We start from the raw sequence: 19,590 nt of genomic DNA on the forward strand, positions 1-19,590 counted from the left end.
CATGATAATGGAACCCAGTCCATGCTGGACCTTCCTCTCCCAGCGCGGTGCTGGGGTGGGGAGGGCTGGCCTCTCGCCTGCATCAGGCGAGTCCTTTGGGGCTATGGAGGCTGCGGGGTTGGGGCTGCACGTCCCCGGCAGCCACGGAGTCGGGGAGTGTCTGGAGGCAGAAGGTGTCCAGCTTTGCCAGGGCTATTTTGCACTTCAGCTCTCACCAGGGAGGAAAGCTGTCCTCAGCCTGATCCTGGTGCCCTGAAAAACGCTGCCAGAATTAATGAAGCCCAGTAAACTAATAAAGCACGGCAGAGAGCCTTGACTCTGTTTCCACTCTTCATACAACACTGGGCAGTGGCTTAGGCCCAGGACGGCGGGGCCGAGGGCTGTGAGCGGCCACCCCCGCCCAAGATGGCGGAGCTGAGGGCTCGCGCCGCCGCCCCGCCCCGCTCAGCGCGGCTCCGCCTCCGCTCCGCCCCCCCGCCGCCGCCGGTCCTCCCCGGGCGCTGCGCGGGCGGCTGCCGACAGGGGGCGATGCGGCGCGGCGCGGGGGCTGGCGGCGGCGGCGCGGCCGCTCTCGGTGCGCCGCCGCAGGCCGGGCCGAGGCGTCATATGACCGCGGCGCGGGGGCGAGCCGGGCCGTGTGGGAGCGCGCGGGTGTCCGAGAGCCGCCGCCGCCGGAGCCAGTCCCCGGGCCGAGCCCGCCCGTGCCCCGGCCTGCCCGCGTCCCCGGCCCGCCGCCGCCATGCTGGCGCTGCTCTCCCGGCTGCTGGACTGGTTCCGCTCGCTCTTCTGGAAGGAGGAGATGGAGCTCACCCTGGTGGGGCTGCAGTATTCGGGCAAGACCACCTTCGTCAACGTCATCGCGGTGAGCGGGCCGGGGGCAGGCCGCGGCGGGGGGCGGCGGGGCTGTGGTGGCCGGGGGTAGGCCGCGGTTGGGACGGCGGGGCCGTGGTGGCCGCACCGGGCCGGGGGTAGGCCGCGGTGGGGGCGGTGGGGCCGTGGTGGCCGCACCGGGCCGGGGGTAGGCCGCGGTGGGGGCGGCGGGGCCGTGGTGGCCGCGCGGTGCGGAGGGGCGCCGTGGCCTGTGCAGGTCCAGCAGGAGGGGGCCCGGAGCGGCCTGGTGTCCGGTCACGCTGGCGGCCGGCGCCTGCCGGGGCTCCCCCCATGATGCCCGCCCGTGTGTCGCACGCGTCGCAGGCTGAGCCGAGCTGAGCAGCGGGGATGAGGCTGCTCGGCCGGGCTGCCTGGGGTGGGCAGCGGGGATGTCTGCCGGTGCTGGGAGGCTCGTAGAGGGGGCTGAGCCGGCCTTGCCCCCGTAAACCTTGTGTGCTGATGGGAGCCGTGCACGCTGATAGCCCGATCGTGGCACGGCGCTGCAGCGTGCTCCGAGGGCTCGTTTCGGTCAGCGTGTTAGTGTGGCTGGGCTCGGCGTTAGCACAGTGTGTCTTCAGCTGCTTTCTTCCATTTGACTTATTTTTCAGTGGTTCTCAGTGAATTATTTAAATGTTTCTCGCTCAGAATTCTCTCAGCGTTTTGCTTATCCTGATTGCTGAAGCCTGTATCAAATAATCTGTTTTCTCGTAAGATATGCTCTAAGAAGTACCACTTCCAAGCCTAACAGCAGCAGACTGCTGAACTTGGGCCTACTTATCTGATGATCTGCCTGGAGCAGTTGAGGGAAGGGTGTGGGAATCTTCCTACATGAAGCTTTTCCATTGTCAAACAAGATAAAGAGTGGCTTGCCTAAAAGGCTTGTTGGGCTTCGTTAGCGTCTTGTTTTGCAGATGCATGTGACAGAAAACGTTCAAAGAGACAAGCTGGAATTTGGAAGTCTTTGTAGGGTGACTGGAATGGGAAATGGGAGTACATTTTGGTTTTGCAGGGAGCATGACCAACTTGAGTCCAGTGTACCTAGAATGAGAAAGCTGATGTCTTCAGCCTTAGGTCTGAGGAGATCTTCAACTTCTTTTTTTGAGGCCGTCTCCTTAATGTTACTGTGTATTTTTGTGAATGTATTCCAGTGGCAGTTGAATGAGTTTCTGGATAGGAAGAGGACTCTCATTCTCTTCAGTTATACATATTCCTTGTTACACTGCCCAGCTGTCAAAATGCAGCCAAGCTCTTGTGTAGCTGAGGATGTGAGCACTCAGTGGGCTTCGTGATAATCTGTGAAATGGGTCTGCCCTCATAAAAGGAAACTCCTCCTTTGCCTAGTTAATGTTAGGTGAAAGTTGCTGGAGTAACCCGAGAATGCCAGAAGCCTTTTCTTTCACACGCAGTAGTGGCTGCTACTACCTCTGGGCTTGGATTTCTGAAATGGAACTCTAAAATTGTTGAACAACCCCAATCTGTGGCTGCTGAGTTGATGCTGATTGGTGTGTTCTTGCAACTTTAGGCACTGAGATTACTGTGCAGTTTTTTTGTCTTCTGGGGTCCTGGATGTTGATGGCACTTGACAAAGCACTGCTTTGACGCTCTGTGCAGTACCAGCAGCACATCTCCTTCAGGAGTTACCTGTCAAACAGTGCTGCGGATATGTGGAGTAGCACAGAATGGTTGTAGTAGTTGCATGTCAGTTTAGTCCATCTAAGTTGTCTCAAATGGTAAAAGCACTCCAAAGTAAAGCTGACATTTGTATCCATCTTGCTTTGCTAGGAGGTGAATCTTGCAAGGTTTCAACCTCACATTAGGATCACACCCAGAAATTTATCTGAGTGTCATTCAAATAGCCTTGCAAAACTGAGTGAAATAAGGAAGTTGATATGCATAATGGCACAGCCTAGTTAGCTGTTTTAGGTTTGGAAGTAGCAAGTCACATTTCTGAAGTTTTTAATTAGAGAATCTGGTGGCTCTTTACAAAAAACAGAGTGAGGGGACTTGCCCAGGTTTTTATTATTGGTTAAAAAAAAATAATAGCATGAGCTTCAGTTATCAGCACAATATTGCTTCTTACAGAAGGAATAGTGCTGTCCATGGCATGAAGAGCTAACTTCTTGTTAGTTGCTTCATTGACTGACTTTAATTCAGAGTATGCATTTGGAAATGAGTGCTGGGAAAGAATAACTGCTCTCTGCAGGCCAGTTAATGGTTTGGATGGATGTAGCTGTCAAGCGTTGGGATTCCATAAAACCAAAATGAAAGGAATGACACAGCAAGATGCTAGTCCTGTAGAATAGCTCTAGAAGCTGGGTTGCATACCAGGCACTTGGTGTGGCTTATAAGGTTTCATTCTGTCTAACAAAGGGCTATTACCAGTCTCTTGACAACAGTGAGTTTAACCTAATATAAATCTCTAATGTAATCTATGTCAATCAAATCAGGCATATGTAACTAGAGGAAAAACTCAAGCCAGTTACACAAAGGCTTGATACAAGGCCTGAGCGCCACTGAAGTTGAAAGGCCATGAAAGGCAGACCAGTCCAGTTCTAGAACAATCTTTTTCTAGGTTGCTAGCTGGTTTGGGCCGTATTTATTCCTCCAGTGTAAACAAGCACTTAGTTTGTAATCAGACCAAACTTAGTTTGACTAGAAGGTTTAAAAACCAACCTTAGCAGTGAAATCTAGTTATAGCTGGATACAGCTAATGCAGTTTCTGCTCTGCTAAGGCTCTGTATTAGTCACTGTCTCTAATTAGATATTAAGCATAAGTTTTCCATATGCGTGAGTAAACTTGCTCACGAGGGAGGATATCATTGCTTCCTGGTCCTAATTTCCATAATGTAGATGGCCTATGGCTCTTATTCAGAGAAACTGCATGTCATCCTGGTATTGCATCTTGAATTGTTAGCTGCTTATCTGAGGGCTGGAAACACCCATTATTTACTGGAGTCTGCAACATCTTCCATCGTTTGCGTCTCTGCAGCTGTCTGTGAACAGGCTTTCCTTGCTGTCAAAGCCCATGCTGGTGTGGGGAGGTACGAGAGGCAACCAAGCTCCACGGCCGCGTGACGCAACTGAAACACGACTCAAGTAAACTGACTCCGCTTCCAGGCTGCGGGCAGTGCGTGCTGGTGAATAATGGGACACTTGTTCAGTTTCTGAAATGTGCTTCATGAGAGTGGTGTTTCCTACTGTGAAGTCTTGCTTGAAGCTGGGTAGATTGATCCTTGATCCGGGCATTTGGCACTTCAACACTGAAGCTCGATAGCCTGATAATCAGCAGGCAGGAGAGGAGAACTGCAGGGGTGGGAGGGAGTCAGACTTTCCTGATACTGTTGTCAGGTTTAAGAGCTAAACTCAACCTGTTCTGTTTGTAGTGGTAGGATAAATAAGATCGCTTTTAAGGATTTGTGTCAAAGCCTGTGTTAGTGTGGTTCGTTTTTTAACTTTGGGATATCTGACAAACCTTTGGATGAGGCCTTGGTTTCTAGAGAGGCAATTTTTCAAGAGCTTCTCAACAAAACATTCCTTTGGCCAGCTGGGAGCTGTGACTTCCTTCCATCCTCCTGACTATTATCAGTAACTTTGACTTAAAGAAGTCACAGCGGAGAAGTGTGGAAAAAGGTTGTTTTGAAGAGCTTCACGGCTGCTTTAGTGCCTTCTGAAACACCCAGGTGGGTCATAAATAGCCTGTGTTGTCACTTCATACATGTGGTAGTTAAGTGAGAAGGTTGATACGTTTTTAAGCGAAGTGTTTCTTAATCACAGAAGTCTCTTGAAATGGATTGCCTCACTTCATTAGGTAATAAAGCTAATATGAGGTGACTCATGCTCCAGTTAATACACTTTTTTTTTTTGAGGTCCTGCTTGCTTTACCCCAAATGGTCTGAAGCAGGTGACCGAAATTGGAATCGACTGTTTCCATTGTGGTCTTAAGTTCGTGTATAGCGCTCTTTAAGAAATTGAAGAGCTTTAAGCAGTAACACCTGGAGAAAGATGTTTTCATGACTATCAGCAGCATGAAATGTCCTAAGCTCTTAGGTGACTGACTTCTAGATACAAATATGCATTTTTAGGTCTTGTTTCACTGCTGTGTGGTGGTTACATGATAAGCAGTCCGTGTCCTTTTGAATATTCCATTGAAGTCAGGGTTGGGGAAATAAAAATGCATTTTCTTGTCAGAAGAAGCTATTTTGCTTTCTGCAGCAATCATTCATAGAAGGTAAAGCTGTTGTAAAGCCTTTCAAGGGACTGTTAGATCACAAGGATTGAAGCTTCTAGAGTTCAAGCTTCTGAATGTGAAACACTGAACTATTTCAAGAAGGAAGCTCGACTACCGAAACCAGAGGGTTGGTTTGTCTATATATGATGCACTTGTTGGTTTAGGCTATGAATGTTGCAGAGGAGGCTTGGTGGAGGGGTAGCTTTATATAATGCTAAAATGAGTTCTGCATTTTTTTTAGAGAGAAGAGGTTTCTGAGAGATGTGGCTTTTTTGTTACTGTGAAAATAAGAAATTTAGTGATGAACAGCAGGGCTTAAGGTGGTATGCTAATTCAGGTGGATTGGGAGTGTCCTGGCTGGAATCCATGCTCCAATGATGCTGTCTCCTAGCCAGCTTAGTTTGTTTGTGATCTCTTCTAGATGGATGAGAAGTATTATAAGTAAAGATAAAAATCTTTGTTATGTAGTAACAAAGCCTACATGAAGAAATTTATCCTATAACAGTAATGAATCATGTTAGCTTTGAGATGCGAGCTAAAGGCTGCCCTAACCTCTCCTGCTGATAGTCTCCTTGTGCAGGCTGTGGAATGAAACTGAGCTGTGAGTTGGTGGCTGAGGACCATGGGGATGGGCCACTGTAGGCAGTGTGCTTTCCAGGGCTGGGAGGAGAGAGCTGCTGCTCTGGCTGGAAAGAAAGAAGAGGGAACACTGGTTCTACTGCTGCCGTTTGAGTTCTGCCTTTAATGGTGCCTTTAATGTAGTGAAATGAATTTTTAAGGAAGATACAGGAAGCAGGAATTCCAGTCTTATGCTCATTTATTTGATCAAGCTGCTTAGAGCATGGTGCTGACAGTCTGGTCCACGTAACTCCCTGGAAGTTGGCAGTCTTCTGGCCGTAGCTTATGGCTACGGAGAGGCAGTTGAAGTAGCCAGTGTGGTTTGGTTTGTTTTTTTTTTTTTGTCTCTCAAGACAAGTGGAAATTGTAGGTTGAATAAGCAGCTTGTTTCAATATTAACTAAGTATTAAAAAAGATTAAACTTACATCATTTGTACACTTCTGGAATGTCGGGTGATGGTTAAGTTAAACGCTTCTCTGAAGTCTTAGCCTGCCCGTCTGGGAAATGAACTGTACCTGTACCTGGCACGCTGCCGGCTCGTTCCTGAGGCGAGGCTTCCACAGGTGCTGGCTGGCAAAGCCGCCCCTGGCCCCACGGTGGGCTGAGGGAGAGGGCGCAGACCCTGAGGCAGTCTGCCAGGGTTACAGGCAAAAGCAGTGCTTGTGGAGGTGGCAGTGCTTCGGCGTGTCTGGTGGTGTGTCAGAGCACACACCAAGGCTTGTGTTAGCCGGTGTGTAACACGTGGGCCAGACTGGGATCTGGAATACAGTGCAGGGGCTTAGTCCAGTCTGGACGCAGTTTTGCTCCTCTGAATAATCCTTATCCAACGTAAGCGCTCAGGCAGGTAAATGGGTTCACGTTGCCCTGTGATACTGTCTTATCTGCCTGCCTCGCTTGCCAGCTTGTTACAATAACTGTTGGAGTGGGCGAGCATCATATCAGGCCGGTCTGTTGTTGCCTGCTTAGCTAGCTAGTGATCCTCTTCATTTTAAAGAGCTTCAGGTCTAGTATTGGGGGTGCTTTAGTGGTCTTGAATATAAGACCTGTTGGACTGAGGTGCCTTTAACTGGGCATTTAACTTTAAATTCCACACTAACAACATACAGAAGCTCAAGTTCTTGTGTTTGTGCACCAGGGCTGTAGTCAGTTGTGAGTTTTCAGAAGACCAGTTGTCTGTCTGTTATCTGTAACATACCAAACATGAAGTCATGATACAGTATCCAGGTATGTGAGGAATATATACTAGAGGGCATTTCTGTACAACTCATCTTGGGCACTGCAACAGTGACTAGTACTGTCTTCCATTAACCAGAGGTTAAACTTGAGTACTGATCTTCAACTGCCTTAATATGAACGCTGTGGAACTTCAGTGCCCGTTGTTGTACTTGGCTTTAGGAATCAAATGGCACTAAAGTCATGTGCTTGGGCTCTCCAGGAGCTTGGAGTATTGAAAAGGGAGCATCTCTTTAACCAAGAGGCTTAAAGTCTAGTCCTGCAGGTTCCTTCTGGATGTGGTCTCTGAAATTTGGTCTGTTTAGTCTCCTTCTTTCTTATCTTTCACATAGGGGCTAGAGTTAACTTTGTTTTGTGACCTTCAGCAGACAGTTTGTATTAATGCAGTATGGTCTGTATGACCTCAGAGCTAATGGCTTAATTCATAATCACTTCTAGTACACAAGGCTGATCTTCCAGGAGGCCTGGGTGAAGCACAGCCTCTGCCTACTGGAATATTCACAGGTGCTGAAAACAGATGCTGTTGCTAGATTTGTAAGCAACTGCTCTTGCTGTCCTTGATGAGTGTTTGAGCAACACTTACTGCGTATGACAAACAGCCAAGCACTTTCACATTGGGAATTGAAAATATTTCTGTGCTTATCAAACTTGTTTTAAAGCTGATGCCTTTTTTTAGAAGGGGAAAGCATCGTATTGTGAACACACTGTGGTAGGGCTGAGTAATCTGCTCTGGGGGGGCAGGGGGAGGGAAGTCTGATTCAAACAGAACTGCCTACTAATAAAAGCATATTCTTCTTGTTCCACTGTGCGAGTAGCTTTTGCATACGAATACTCTAAGATGCAGCTGAATTCCTTGGCTTTTTTGCTCTGTAGAGGTAGTAAACAAAAGCCCTCTAAATTCTGGGTTTAGAGAACTGTTTCCAGGCTGAGACAGTTGGATACAACAGCAGAACCTATCAAAGTCAATTGCTGCCTGATAGCAAAATCCATTGCAATTGTTTTAACCATTTTTTGACCTGTCTCAAAAGATAAAACTTCCTATAGCGAGAACAGGCGTGCTTGTGTTTTAGAGGCACCTCAGTGAAGGCACCTGGTACCTTTTCCTTCTGTTTCTGACAGTTCAGAAAGTATGTCAGATAGTGCTGGCTTGTCTCATCTACAGAGCAGAGTACAGAAAGCTGAAACTCAAGTTGTAACTGAGCAACTCTGTAGTGTAGTTTTTAAGCAAGTCAGAACAAGTGTTTATGCCACCTGGATGTGTAGCGTGGGTAGAGAGTACTTGGAAAGTAGTACAAGGTGCAGCAGCCACTCTGGACTCTCTAAAAGCTTCCTTGTAGTGGATCACAGGCATTTCTGCAAGAGTACATTAAACGTGGCAAATGAGGTGGTGCTCCAATCTGAAGGAATCTGTGTCCTAAGAGTGGTGGGAGAACATAAGCTATTGATGGAAACAGCTCTGAAGTGAAGGATCTGGAAGTATCTGAGTGGGACTAGCTGACAGCATGTGGGGTACTATGAAGTAGCACAAAGAGATGGAGGTTCAGGGAGTGCTTGGGAGATGTTTGGTTAGAAGATGTGGGTGTAGGGTGTGACTGTAGAGGTGGGAATGCAGTGGTTCTTGAGCAACCATGGCAAGCCGACCCTTCAAAGGCAAGACTGGCAGCGCGTGCTTTAGGAACTGACTGAACTGCATCAGATGCAGAAAGCACGGTTAACCCTCTGCTGCTGAGCTGCACATGATCGAGCTGGCTCAAATGGACAACTCATACACTGGGCTTTCAGGGCAGGAACGGGAAGCTGATGAACAGGCATTCAGGTTGTGCACCTTCCTTGCTAAGTTAGCAGAATGATTGGAGAAGTTCCTGAAACAGTGCTGCGTGAGATTGCTGCGTGCTCTTCTGTGTAGCTTAAACAGTTGAAACTTCTTTCAAATGAAAATGCAGAACGCCTGCCTAATGAGGTTCAAGCTGTCCCATTTTTCAGGGCATCACTGTCTTTACTGTTGCATTCCTTGGATTCAAGGACTTGGTTATTTTTTTACTCCTTTTAAAAGACTGTTAGTCTGTATAGCCATGCATCTGGGAAGCAGATCTTAAATGTGAAAAATCACCACCTGTTCAGGGGACTACTGGCTTCAAATCCAAGCTCTGGATGTGTTTCTGTTCTGGAGGTCAACAGCAAGATCAACATGCCATTTAACTGAAGGACTTGACCAAATAAGCCAAAATGACACTGCTGTCATCTCTGTGTTTTCAGCTGACTTCTAATGTTTATCAGCATTATACTGGAGTCTGTGTTGTGTGAAGCTGCCAGCTTTGGTTTGCTAGTGGAAGATCATGTGGGTTTTTTGTGGGTTTTTTTTTGGTGGGGGGTGGGACACAAGCTGAAGAAAGTGTGGGCTTTAGACAAAGAACTGAATTACAAAGCATTAGTATTACAACCTGATCATCTTCTGGTTGCAAACTCTGAACAGCATGTACTCAAAGCATGTCCAGTCCAGCTTAGTTACTACTTGCAGCTCATGAGTAGTTGGGCCCTAACTCTACAGGGTGATGTGATGTCTTCTTCATAGATCCTAAAGGACTTTTAACTCAGGATAGCTTCTCTGTGCAACATCAGGGGAGAGAAGCAGAGGTTCTGCTGCTATGGTATTGAACCCGAATTAAACAACTGAATGTAGTTGAGTCGACCTTTTTTTCCAAATCTGCTCAACTGTCTGGTTCTGTCACACATAATGGATGTAGTGAGATACATAATGACCACTGTGGCTGAGATTCACCTTCGGCCAAATAGCACAGGGAGCATGGGAGAAATCTGTGCTACTGTTGATAACACTTGTTATGGCTCCTGGGTTAGCTACAGGACAGAGCTGTGAACTTGGCTCTCAAGCTGTTACAGATAAAAGTGTAACAGATAGTAAAACATCTGCCACTAGAGAACCTCTCCCAATACAACACTGTTTTGCAGCAGTTATGTCAGAGTTTAAAGTGATGCTGAGCTTCTGGTGGAAACGGAGTGAACTACTGCTCAGTTGCGCTTCGATTGCCTCTTCCACTGCTGAGCAAGCTGGACACTGTGTGGCCTAGCAGGAAGCAGACCTGTCAGGTCCTTCCACTTTCCAGCCTTTTCAGACTCCTCAGGGAGTTAACCCATACCTGTGGGTTGGAGGCTTACTCCACAAGAGTGATTTATGGCTGTAAATGTTGTCCATAGAGTAGCTTGCATCAGAGGAAACTCTTCTGGAGATTTCTAGCTTCCGGGTAACTAGGAGATCCTGATGTACAGAACTTGGCTCCAGCAGAAGTAGGTGAATGGCTCTTTTCCTCTACTTGCCCTGGGTGTCCATCTGTTGAGCTATGCAAAGCACTCCTCCCCAAGTAACTTTGCTCCCCTGACTGCCTCGAGGCTTGAAAAGTTATTTAAGTGCTTGCAAGGAATGACTTGACTGACTTCACACAAGCTTCAGTACACATGAATATAGTATCTATGAATTCTTGGCTATAAAGCCTTCAGTTGAAAGGCAAATGGTTAGAAAAAGCTTATGATAATTTACTATGTAAACTAGCTGCATCAGATAAGCACTGAATTTAACTTTCTTTTTTTCCAGTCAGGTCAATTCAGTGAAGATATGATTCCTACTGTGGGCTTCAACATGAGAAAAGTTACGAAGGGTAATGTAACGATAAAGGTATGTTACCGTTGTTGACTGTCTCTTTTTAAACCCATGCAAAGTTGTCTGCAGTTTCTAGTTTAAAATTTGTTTGCTCTGTTTTGCTGCCACCGTTGGGACAAATAGAGGAAACTGAAGAGGCTCATCTAAATCTGTCAAATAGCTTAAGATATACTTATTTTTTTTTATGGCTTGATTTCCAGGTTCATGGACTAGTTAAAGCAATGTTGTGATAACGCTGTCTGGCTTTAATGTGAGTTAATTTTCACATATTTAGGGCCCAGAGATTCTCCTCTTCCACTCATCGATATTGCTTAAGGGAGGGTTTACATCAAAAGCAAAGTTTTAAGTCAGTAGATCTTATTTTATTATACTGTATTCCACTGTGTGAAAACTTAGTACACAGGTGTGTTCTTGCATCTGGTGTAAGATGCTGTAGTTTGCTTTGAGCAGCTGTACAAGGGATTATTTCTGTTCTAATATGTGAGAGGTCCTGCGGCTGGCCTAAGGAGAAAGGAAAAACTGTTTAGATTTCTCGTCTTATTTTTCTGTGACATGTTTAAACATAGTGCCTGGCTAAATTGTCTTTTTTTCTCCTTGCCTTAAGATTTGGGATATAGGGGGGCAACCACGATTCCGAAGCATGTGGGAGCGATATTGCAGAGGAGTTAATGCTATTGTGTAAGTGTTGTCTTCCTTCAGCTAGTAGTTAACTGCAGATTTGCTTCTCTTCTGTGTGTAGCCTTTCTAACAGTGCACGCTTCACTTGGTAGTACTCATTTTAATATTGAAACTGTACTGCAACCATATTGACCTCTTTACCCTTAAATTCAGGGCTCAGGATGGGTTATTTTCTTAACATTGTCTGATCTGGAGTACTAACTACTCTTCCTCTTTGAACTGGGTGGCAGTGCTAACTGAAAGAATCTCCCATCTACTCTGATCTTAGAGAATTTTTTTTTAAAAAAACCCAAATTCTTTGCTCAGAAGACCTAGCTTTGTTTAAAGCCTTGTTAAATGTGCTCAAAACTGACAGTGTAAAGGAAAGACTGCTGTTTCTGAGTAGTTCAGTCTCACTGACCTAACCTTAAATTCTCTTTAAAGCTACATGGTAGATGCTGCAGATCGTGAAAAAATAGAAGCCTCTCGAAATGAGCTGCACAATCTTCTAGATAAGCCACAGTTACAAGGAATCCCTGTAAGTAATATTGTCTTACACAGTATTAAACTTGCTTGAGGAATGTGCATAAGTTTAGCAACTGTGAAGTCTGGCTTGAACTCTAAAGTCAAATGTAAGGCCTAACCTTACTGGTTAGTATAAGCATGAACAATACCTGCCCCTAGTGCCTTAAATCAAATTGTTGACCTCAGTCAGTCCTTCAGTGATCTTATTTTTGTTCACTGCCCACAAAAAAAATAAAATTGGAACAGTAGTTTGGAGTAGAGTATTCCACAGTAGGAGTTTGTGCTCTATTCTAGAGTCTACTATAGTATGGGTTAACCAGAGTGTAGTATGGAAGTATAGAATAAGTTTGGGGAATCTCAGCTGAAAGTCAGTTTATTTGTACCCCCTCTTTCCCTGTGACTAGGTCAGTCTTCCTTCTTGATCTTGTTTAATAGTGAATGTCCATTCCATTAGATTTAATAGCCTTGTCTAGAAGACTGCTCATCAGACTCCCCTCACGTTTGTTGTTTGTGTGGGTGGTTTTTTGTAGTGTGTTTGTTTGTTTTGTTTTTTTTTAAAAAAAAAGCAAAGCTGCATCTGTTTCCTTCTGCTCTGGATTTCAGGTTCTAGTACTTGGAAATAAGAGAGACCTTCCTAACGCTTTGGATGAGAAACAGCTAATTGAAAAGATGTAAGTCGAACCCTTCTTAAGAAAGGCTACTTGAACTCAATCAAAGAGTTTATGTACATATAGGGATGTTAGATCAAGGAGCTTGCATTGGTAAGTAGAAAATCCTGCAATAGGAGGTAGCTAAAACATTGTACAGAAACAAGTTGCATGGAGAAGATGAAGGGGAACAGTTTAGATTCTCTGTATAAGTGTCCTTGTAAGTGAAGTGTATGTTGAAATGTTCTCTTTTTCATAGGAACCTTGCTGCTATTCAGGACAGAGAAATCTGCTGCTACTCAATTTCTTGCAAAGAGAAAGATAACATAGGTAACTATTAACCTAAAACACTAAGCATTATGAAGAGCTGTCAGAGGATGGATGATTTTATACTTCTATCAGGTATTCTCAACTCTGCCTCACCTCATGAGGCTAGCAAGTACTTGCAGCAAGTTTTTCCTCATCAGTCATTCCCTTGCAATAATAATCTTCCCTTGCTGTCTTGTCAAAGCAGTTCATGTTGTAGCCTCTGCTAGTCATACTTCATGCAGCCAAACAGTAAATTTTTCTGGTGCTGACATCAGTTCTTTAGAATTTCTGGAGTTCAAAGGCAGAAACCATGGTACTGTGTAATACCAAGTACTTGACACTAGTACTGTAAGTAAACTGAATAATCTCAGCTGCTTGAAAACACAGTACTTAACAACACTTGCCATCCTTCTGATGCCTTCTTGTGGCTGCCATGAGATGAATGCTGGTTCATTGGTGGACTAACATGAGCTGACTGATGAGGGAAACTTCAAGCTGGTGGTCACAGGAACAAGCTATAGAGGATACTGGAACTGCTTTACATTAAGGACTCAGCTTCTTTCCAGGAGAAGTGAACAGCCTGTGGAACTCTTCTGGCTTCTTATCCAAGAAGCTCCTGTCACATTACCTTCAGTTAGAGATTCAGACATGGTGGATAGGAGAAGCATGTACTCCCTTCTATCATACCTCCCACACAAGGCTCACAGCAGAGCTGAGCATCACTGATCCTGTAGGGAAGGTGCTGCTGGAAGCATTGGGCTGGTATGATGCTAGTGCATTTCACTTCCTTAGGAGACCTTCTTTCAAGCATGAAGGACCTTCATGCCTTGTACTGTAGCACTAAACTAACTTTGCTCTCATTAGGTGAGGAGAGACAGACTGGCTAAACAGAGCAATGTTGATCTAAAACTAATTAGGTGAGCCATACCAAAGTATCTGATTAAGGGATGTCTTTTTCCTAGAGCAATCATTTTCTGTTGATCTGTCTTGGACCATCCTCTAGGGAAGGGCTGGATATTCCTGTCACGTGTTTGAGGACACTGGCATCCCAAAGCGGTGCCAGTTGTACAAATAGACATTTGAATATGGAACTTCTCTTCTCTCTCTCTTTAGATATCACGCTTCAGTGGCTTATTCAGCATTCAAAATCTAGAAGGAGCTGAAGTCTTCCTGGAATCTCCAGTACCAGTTGGCCATAATCTCAATTGTCCACTTCCCTCCATCATGAGATATTACCCAAAAATCCTGTATCAAGAATCTGCCTTTTCACGGTTCATTTCTCATGTGCACTGCTGAAGACTTGTATTCCTATTCTGTCACAAAACAACTAGAGTTGTCATGATAAAGTCAGCACAAATATTTATTTTACAACCATCTATGGTGGGAGGGTTGTGGGGGGCTTTTTAAAAAAAAAAATATCTCTCTATCATGTTAACTACGATGGTACACCCTGTTCTGGTTTTTCAGGGCCAGGTTTTTATATGATTTTCAGCAAGTGTTTTATTTCTAGTGTTTAGTGGCTTGAAGATGCTGATGCTTGACAGCATTGAGATTCTGTAAGATGCCACATACAATAGTTAGAAAACATTTAAGCGTGAGTTGTGGGATACTGATTTATCTCACAAATGCATGTGATGTGTGTATGTAAGCAGAGAAATGGAAACTGTTTGCAGAGGGGAGCACAAGGCATAGATCAGCATCACTAATCTACAGCTGAGATCTTATCCTGTCACTTGAAAAAGAAAACTCTCGTGATGAATTAGGCAAGAGTCAACTGTTAAAATCATTGTGTTGCTTCTGTTTAACATTTGTGTGGGGAATGGGAGTGGACTGTTCTGTCAAGCTTTCAAAAATTGGAGTATTCCAGCAGGAAAACAAATTGCTAGGAACATCAGACTTTGTTCAAATACATTTTTCTATCTACAGATACTAGTGGTCTCTAGCTGAAACCAGAACGCACATTCTGAGCAGCTGCATGACACTTAAATTACTGATGATTTGTATAGAGTCGGTTGTTGACCTTTAGCACAATATCTATGTAATTGTCTGGTGTCTCTCCTGCTCATGACATGGCTGGGCGCAGTTTCACCTGGTGCTATGGAATAGGCTATTGTGACAACTCTAGACCTGCCTGCTTTCTTGATGTAACCATGTGCAAAGTCTGTAAGTCGCAAGATGAAATGTTCTACTGTGTCAAAGCACAAGAGAGCCAATGAATTGATCCTGTTTCTTGACTAGCTCCTACAGTAGAGGGAAGTATGTGTAAACTAAAGATTGTAATGTTTTTGTAGCTTTACTTTCTCAATAACTGCAGTATATTTAAAGGGACAGACTTGTTAAGACTGGTTTGTTCATACAGTAATGTCAGTGTAGCTTACTAGTGTATGCAAATACATGGTACACCTGCTTGTGTTGCCTCACACTGTGTGTGATTCTTCACCTAAACGTAGAGTCTGCATTATGTCGGAGTCTTTGGTTGGAAACACTTAAGTCCATATCAGTTCTGACAAGCCAGTTTTAATTTAGACTGCCATGGCCTTACTGTTCTGTACCAACTATCGCACTGTTGCACAGACACTACATGCTGCCTGCATTCAGTCTGAACTTGCATTTTAACTTTTTGTCCCCTTTCAGTTCTCTGAAGCATGATTTCAATTAATTCATACTCTGGTGCTGTAGAGGAGAGGGTGTATTAACTTGCTACTGTAGTCCCTAGTTCACCAGGAACTGCTACAGTTACTTTTATTTAGCAAACTTGCTTGTGCCTAAAATAAGGAAACTAAACTAGAATGTGTGAATCTTTGTGGGGGACCAGGTCACTGTTTAGTTAACTGGCCTATAGCTAAACTTGATGTGTTTGGTGTTTATATACTTCACTGCTTTCAGCGTTTATGGCATCCAAACACTACCAATTGTTAACCTGTGCATTACTCTCTGCATGTGAACAACTTATACAATTACTGAACTTTGTAAATACATGAATTTTTTTATTTAGGTGGATGCATATGTTGGTTTACTGCTCTTCAGCTTTATTCAATAAACTTATGTTTTGAGGGTTGTATTGACACTTAACTGACTGACTTGAGTTGATGTGGCTTAACTCATGGCAATACGCGATGGGGTATCTGTCTCCTCTCCCACAAGGTTACAGTGGGGGAAGAAGGCTTGGTAAATACTTGAGCTTCTGTATGTTCTGTGGTTCAACTATTCCAGTGAAATGCTTATAAAATTACCTTTCAGGCCTGGGGCTTTCTCAGCTTATATAAGCAAGCTTAGCTAGTCAGTCTCAGCAGACCTCAGTGCTTTATTATGTGTGTGAAAAGCACTAATTAGTCAGCTGGAGGGTCTTAAGTAGGGGCAGCCTTCTGGAGCTCTGTCTTCAGGAGAAAAATGCATGTGCCTACAAGCTTGTTTCTTGTTGTCAAGCGTAGAGCTTTTCTAGCACAGGTGTCAGATCTAGCAGTGCCTGATCCTTCACTGCCAGGTAAAGCATAAAGATTCTTATCTCATTGGAAAGTGAGGCTTTCGTTGACTGAGGTCTTTGCCGTGATGTTAATCTGGAGTCACACTGACTGTTCTTCCCAAATGCTTTGTTGCATTAATTTCTCTGAGGTCACTAATTAACTTACAGGACCATATGTCAACATCTTCCAAGTAATGGTAACAAATTGGATGTCTTCTGTTCAGGGCTTGCCTCTGTGTAAGCTTTCAAACTTACTGAGCTGTAACAGGTTAGTTTTTAGGCCTGAGTACTGGTCAGTTAGCATCCTTCACGTGTAACTTGGCTGGTGGGAGGGACTGATGAACTGTTGAGTAAAAGATTGTGTGCCTATTTCTTCAGTAGATGGGAGTTTCCTGCATACAAAACAAGCCGCCTGAAGTTAACATTCAAAGCAAAATGCCTCTAGACACAAAATCTGACAACAGCATTACTGCTGTAAGATTTGTCAGCCTGCTTGGTCTGATACCAGTACTGATCAGCTGTGGAGTGACCTTGGCCAACAGCTGATTGCTTGAGGTGGTATTTAAGTAATAGTTTCTACTTCTAAATGTAAATAGCAAGGAGAGAGCTACGCTGGCAGCCTATGATGTGCATACTCTAAAAAGTATATTTGCGTTTCTTCACAAAATGACTCCACCTAGGTTTTTACAGCTATTTTTGTCCGGTTCTTCCGGATGCCTTTAGTTACTCGCATGGCAGAAATGTAGACCTTGAAGAGACTATTAGAATCCAGTGCAGAGGATTATACTTTTTCTGTTTCAGGGCTTGATTAACTTGCCAGCTACCTTCATTTTGAAACAGAAGGGAAGTGTAGCAAGTCTTTCCAGATGAGTGAAGCTGTTCTTGCCACCTTTCAGCCTTGAACTGAAAAAACTACTCACTCATCTGGCATGGCTAAGTCCAAGGTTAAACCTTTTCTAATAAAGGTGTGGAGCCTAAGATAGGCATTAGCAGTGCTGTCTGCTGAACTTGGATGCTATAGCCGTGTTCTGCTTCTAGGTATCTGTTGGGCCGATCTAATCTCTCATGATGATTACTTGTCTCAGGCTCTGGAGTGAGCCTGGACAGTAAAAAGAGACTAATGAAATTTCCCATTCTCTTAACAAGTTGCTTCTGGGGTTGTGTTTTGGTAACATAAGCTGTTGTACTGAAACATCAATAGCTGTAGTCCTCAAACTGTTCTGATGTATCTGCCTTGGCCATTAGCATATTAAGAAAACTGGGTCTTGTGAAAAGGCAAATACTGAGCCAGAGAGAACTCTTGGTAAAGAATATGTATGCAAGTTAGACGCCAGTCCTGCCTTTATGACCTCATGATGTGTTGGTATTGTGTGGTGTCCCGATGATCTAAACCAGATTTAAAACAGCCGTCAACTCTAAATACGTGTTGGTTTTGTTCAGTATCAGTGATGGCTCTTTCTGCTCAGAGAGCAGCATGTCTCTAGACTAGGCTGGGAAGAAATGCTTGTGCGTGCACCCACAGCACCGGGCTGTATGAAAGTTTTCCTTGGAGTGTTAATGTCCTGTTGACTCTAGTGTGGATGGTGGTTTCTTTTAAGTGCAATTACAGTGCAGCATAATTCTCATCATCACCCTGAGTACAGTTGAGTGTCTTAGCAGTTGCACAGAGCAATTATGTCCTGCTACTTGGCAACATGAAGAATGCACAAATGTGGAGCTGTTTCATGATGTGTGGAACTAATAGTCTAGTTTCTTATAAATTTGTGTTTTCTCTTTGCATCTTTACGGAAACAGGTTGATAAGATGGTCCTTTTTGGATGCTGACATCTAAAACTGCATAATCTTCACTTTCTGGTAGAAGAAAGGAGGCCAAAGAAAATGCCTTAAACAGTCTCTCTGGTTAAATTAATATAGGAATGTTGTGCAGGGATCTATAATAACTTGAAGTATGACTTAGATGGATTATCAAGCTTTTAACTTTTCTGAGGTTTAATTTTACAGTTACTGTGGCTGTGCAATGGCATGTCATGATTTGCTTTGTGCGTGTTTACTGAATGTGAAAGAAACACGCTTCCTCCTGGGAGCATGCCCCAGCACTGCTCCCTGCGGGCTCGCTTCTGCACTGACCCTGCCTAGAGAGAGCCGTGTGAATTCTGAACGGGGGGGGTGTAAATCAGGTTATTTAAGCGATCTTGCTGAGATCACATGAACAGCAAAGCAATGAATCGCGTTAAAGGAGAAGTAATGTGCGAATGCCTGAAACTGGTATGTGCTTCAGGGCTTTATTCCTGAAACATGAGTGTAGAATGACTTGTCTGACTGAATCATAAACCTTCAATGAGTAGTCTGTTGCTTTAGGACTACAGATGCTGAACGTTAAAGTATGCCTTGGTGAAATATCGGGGAGTTTCTTTTGCATGTCACTTAAATGACAAACACGGCATGGCACTCAAAGAGGGTATGCACATGCTCTTTTTAAAGGAGAAGTAAAATATTTGATGTTTTTATTTCCGTCACAGTGGAAGGTGGGTAAGTAGACCTTTGTGCCGGGATTAGTGCCTTTTGATGATGACATTAAAGGTTTTATTCTGTTAAAGGCAACGTCTATCCTTGTGATCATTTTGAAGTGCTTCAATAAAGTGTTGTTGAAAACCATTCTTTTGCATATTCATCTGTAGTAGTACAGCTGCTTCTGGTATTGTTAGAAATAGATAAGCAGCCCTCATTACCAAATTGTGGGAAACGTTACACTCAAGCTAAACTGAACACATCTATGCTAAAATTTAATTCTTTAGATCATCTGTGAGAGGAGCAAGCAGGTTGACTCCTTGAAGCGCTCTTCTAACAATGAAGAGAGTAGGTGGTGTTGCTTCCATGGAGGTAGATACATTCAAGTAGTAAATTCAAGAAGTCTTTCCTGGCCTAGGAAACTTCGCGTTTCAAACACCGTCATAAAACGGTGATCTGGAGTGCATGAATGAGGCTAATTCTAAATTCTAAATGTCATGTTTTCATTTAGAAAACTAGTTGAATGCTGTTGCCTGGTTAATGCTTGGTCAGTGTGTGCTGTGTGTTAGCAGAGTGGTTTCTGTGGAAACTGGCAGGAGCGTCAACTATGTAACTTCTTCTTGAGAGAGTGACCATAAGCCTTGTGCTCAGTGGGGGACTACTTTCTGGGTAGTCAGTCTGTGAAGCTATCTGATTATGGCTTTGCTTTAGATGCTGAAAGCATTTGTTGGTCTCATTTGTGTTTCTCTCTGAAAAGACCTATCAGGGAGAAGTTCATAAACCATATTATTCCACAAACAAAGCAAATACGTGAGCAGAGAAAGAAAAAGCTGTTGTGATGTGTGAAACTCAAAGCTA

General features: G+C 44.3%; 1 protein-coding gene across 1 annotated transcript; it reads left to right on the plus strand.

The window, feature by feature from the left end:
- Positions 1 to 611: 611 nt before the first annotated feature.
- ARL8B (ADP ribosylation factor like GTPase 8B) lies at positions 612 to 18,879 on the plus strand. The gene is made up of 7 exons (XM_068408887.1): positions 612 to 862; positions 10,558 to 10,638; positions 11,228 to 11,301; positions 11,725 to 11,818; positions 12,409 to 12,476; positions 12,712 to 12,782; positions 13,875 to 18,879. The coding sequence occupies exons 1-7, from the start codon at positions 740 to 742 to the stop codon at positions 13,922 to 13,924; spliced, it is 561 nt and encodes a 186-aa protein (XP_068264988.1). The 5' UTR covers positions 612 to 739; the 3' UTR covers positions 13,925 to 18,879.
- Positions 18,880 to 19,590: the final 711 nt, after the last annotated feature.

The sequence above is a fragment of the Nyctibius grandis genome, chromosome 10 (genome assembly GCF_013368605.1).
Source record: "Nyctibius grandis isolate bNycGra1 chromosome 10, bNycGra1.pri, whole genome shotgun sequence".
NCBI classification, from domain to species: Eukaryota; Metazoa; Chordata; class Aves; order Nyctibiiformes; family Nyctibiidae; genus Nyctibius; species Nyctibius grandis.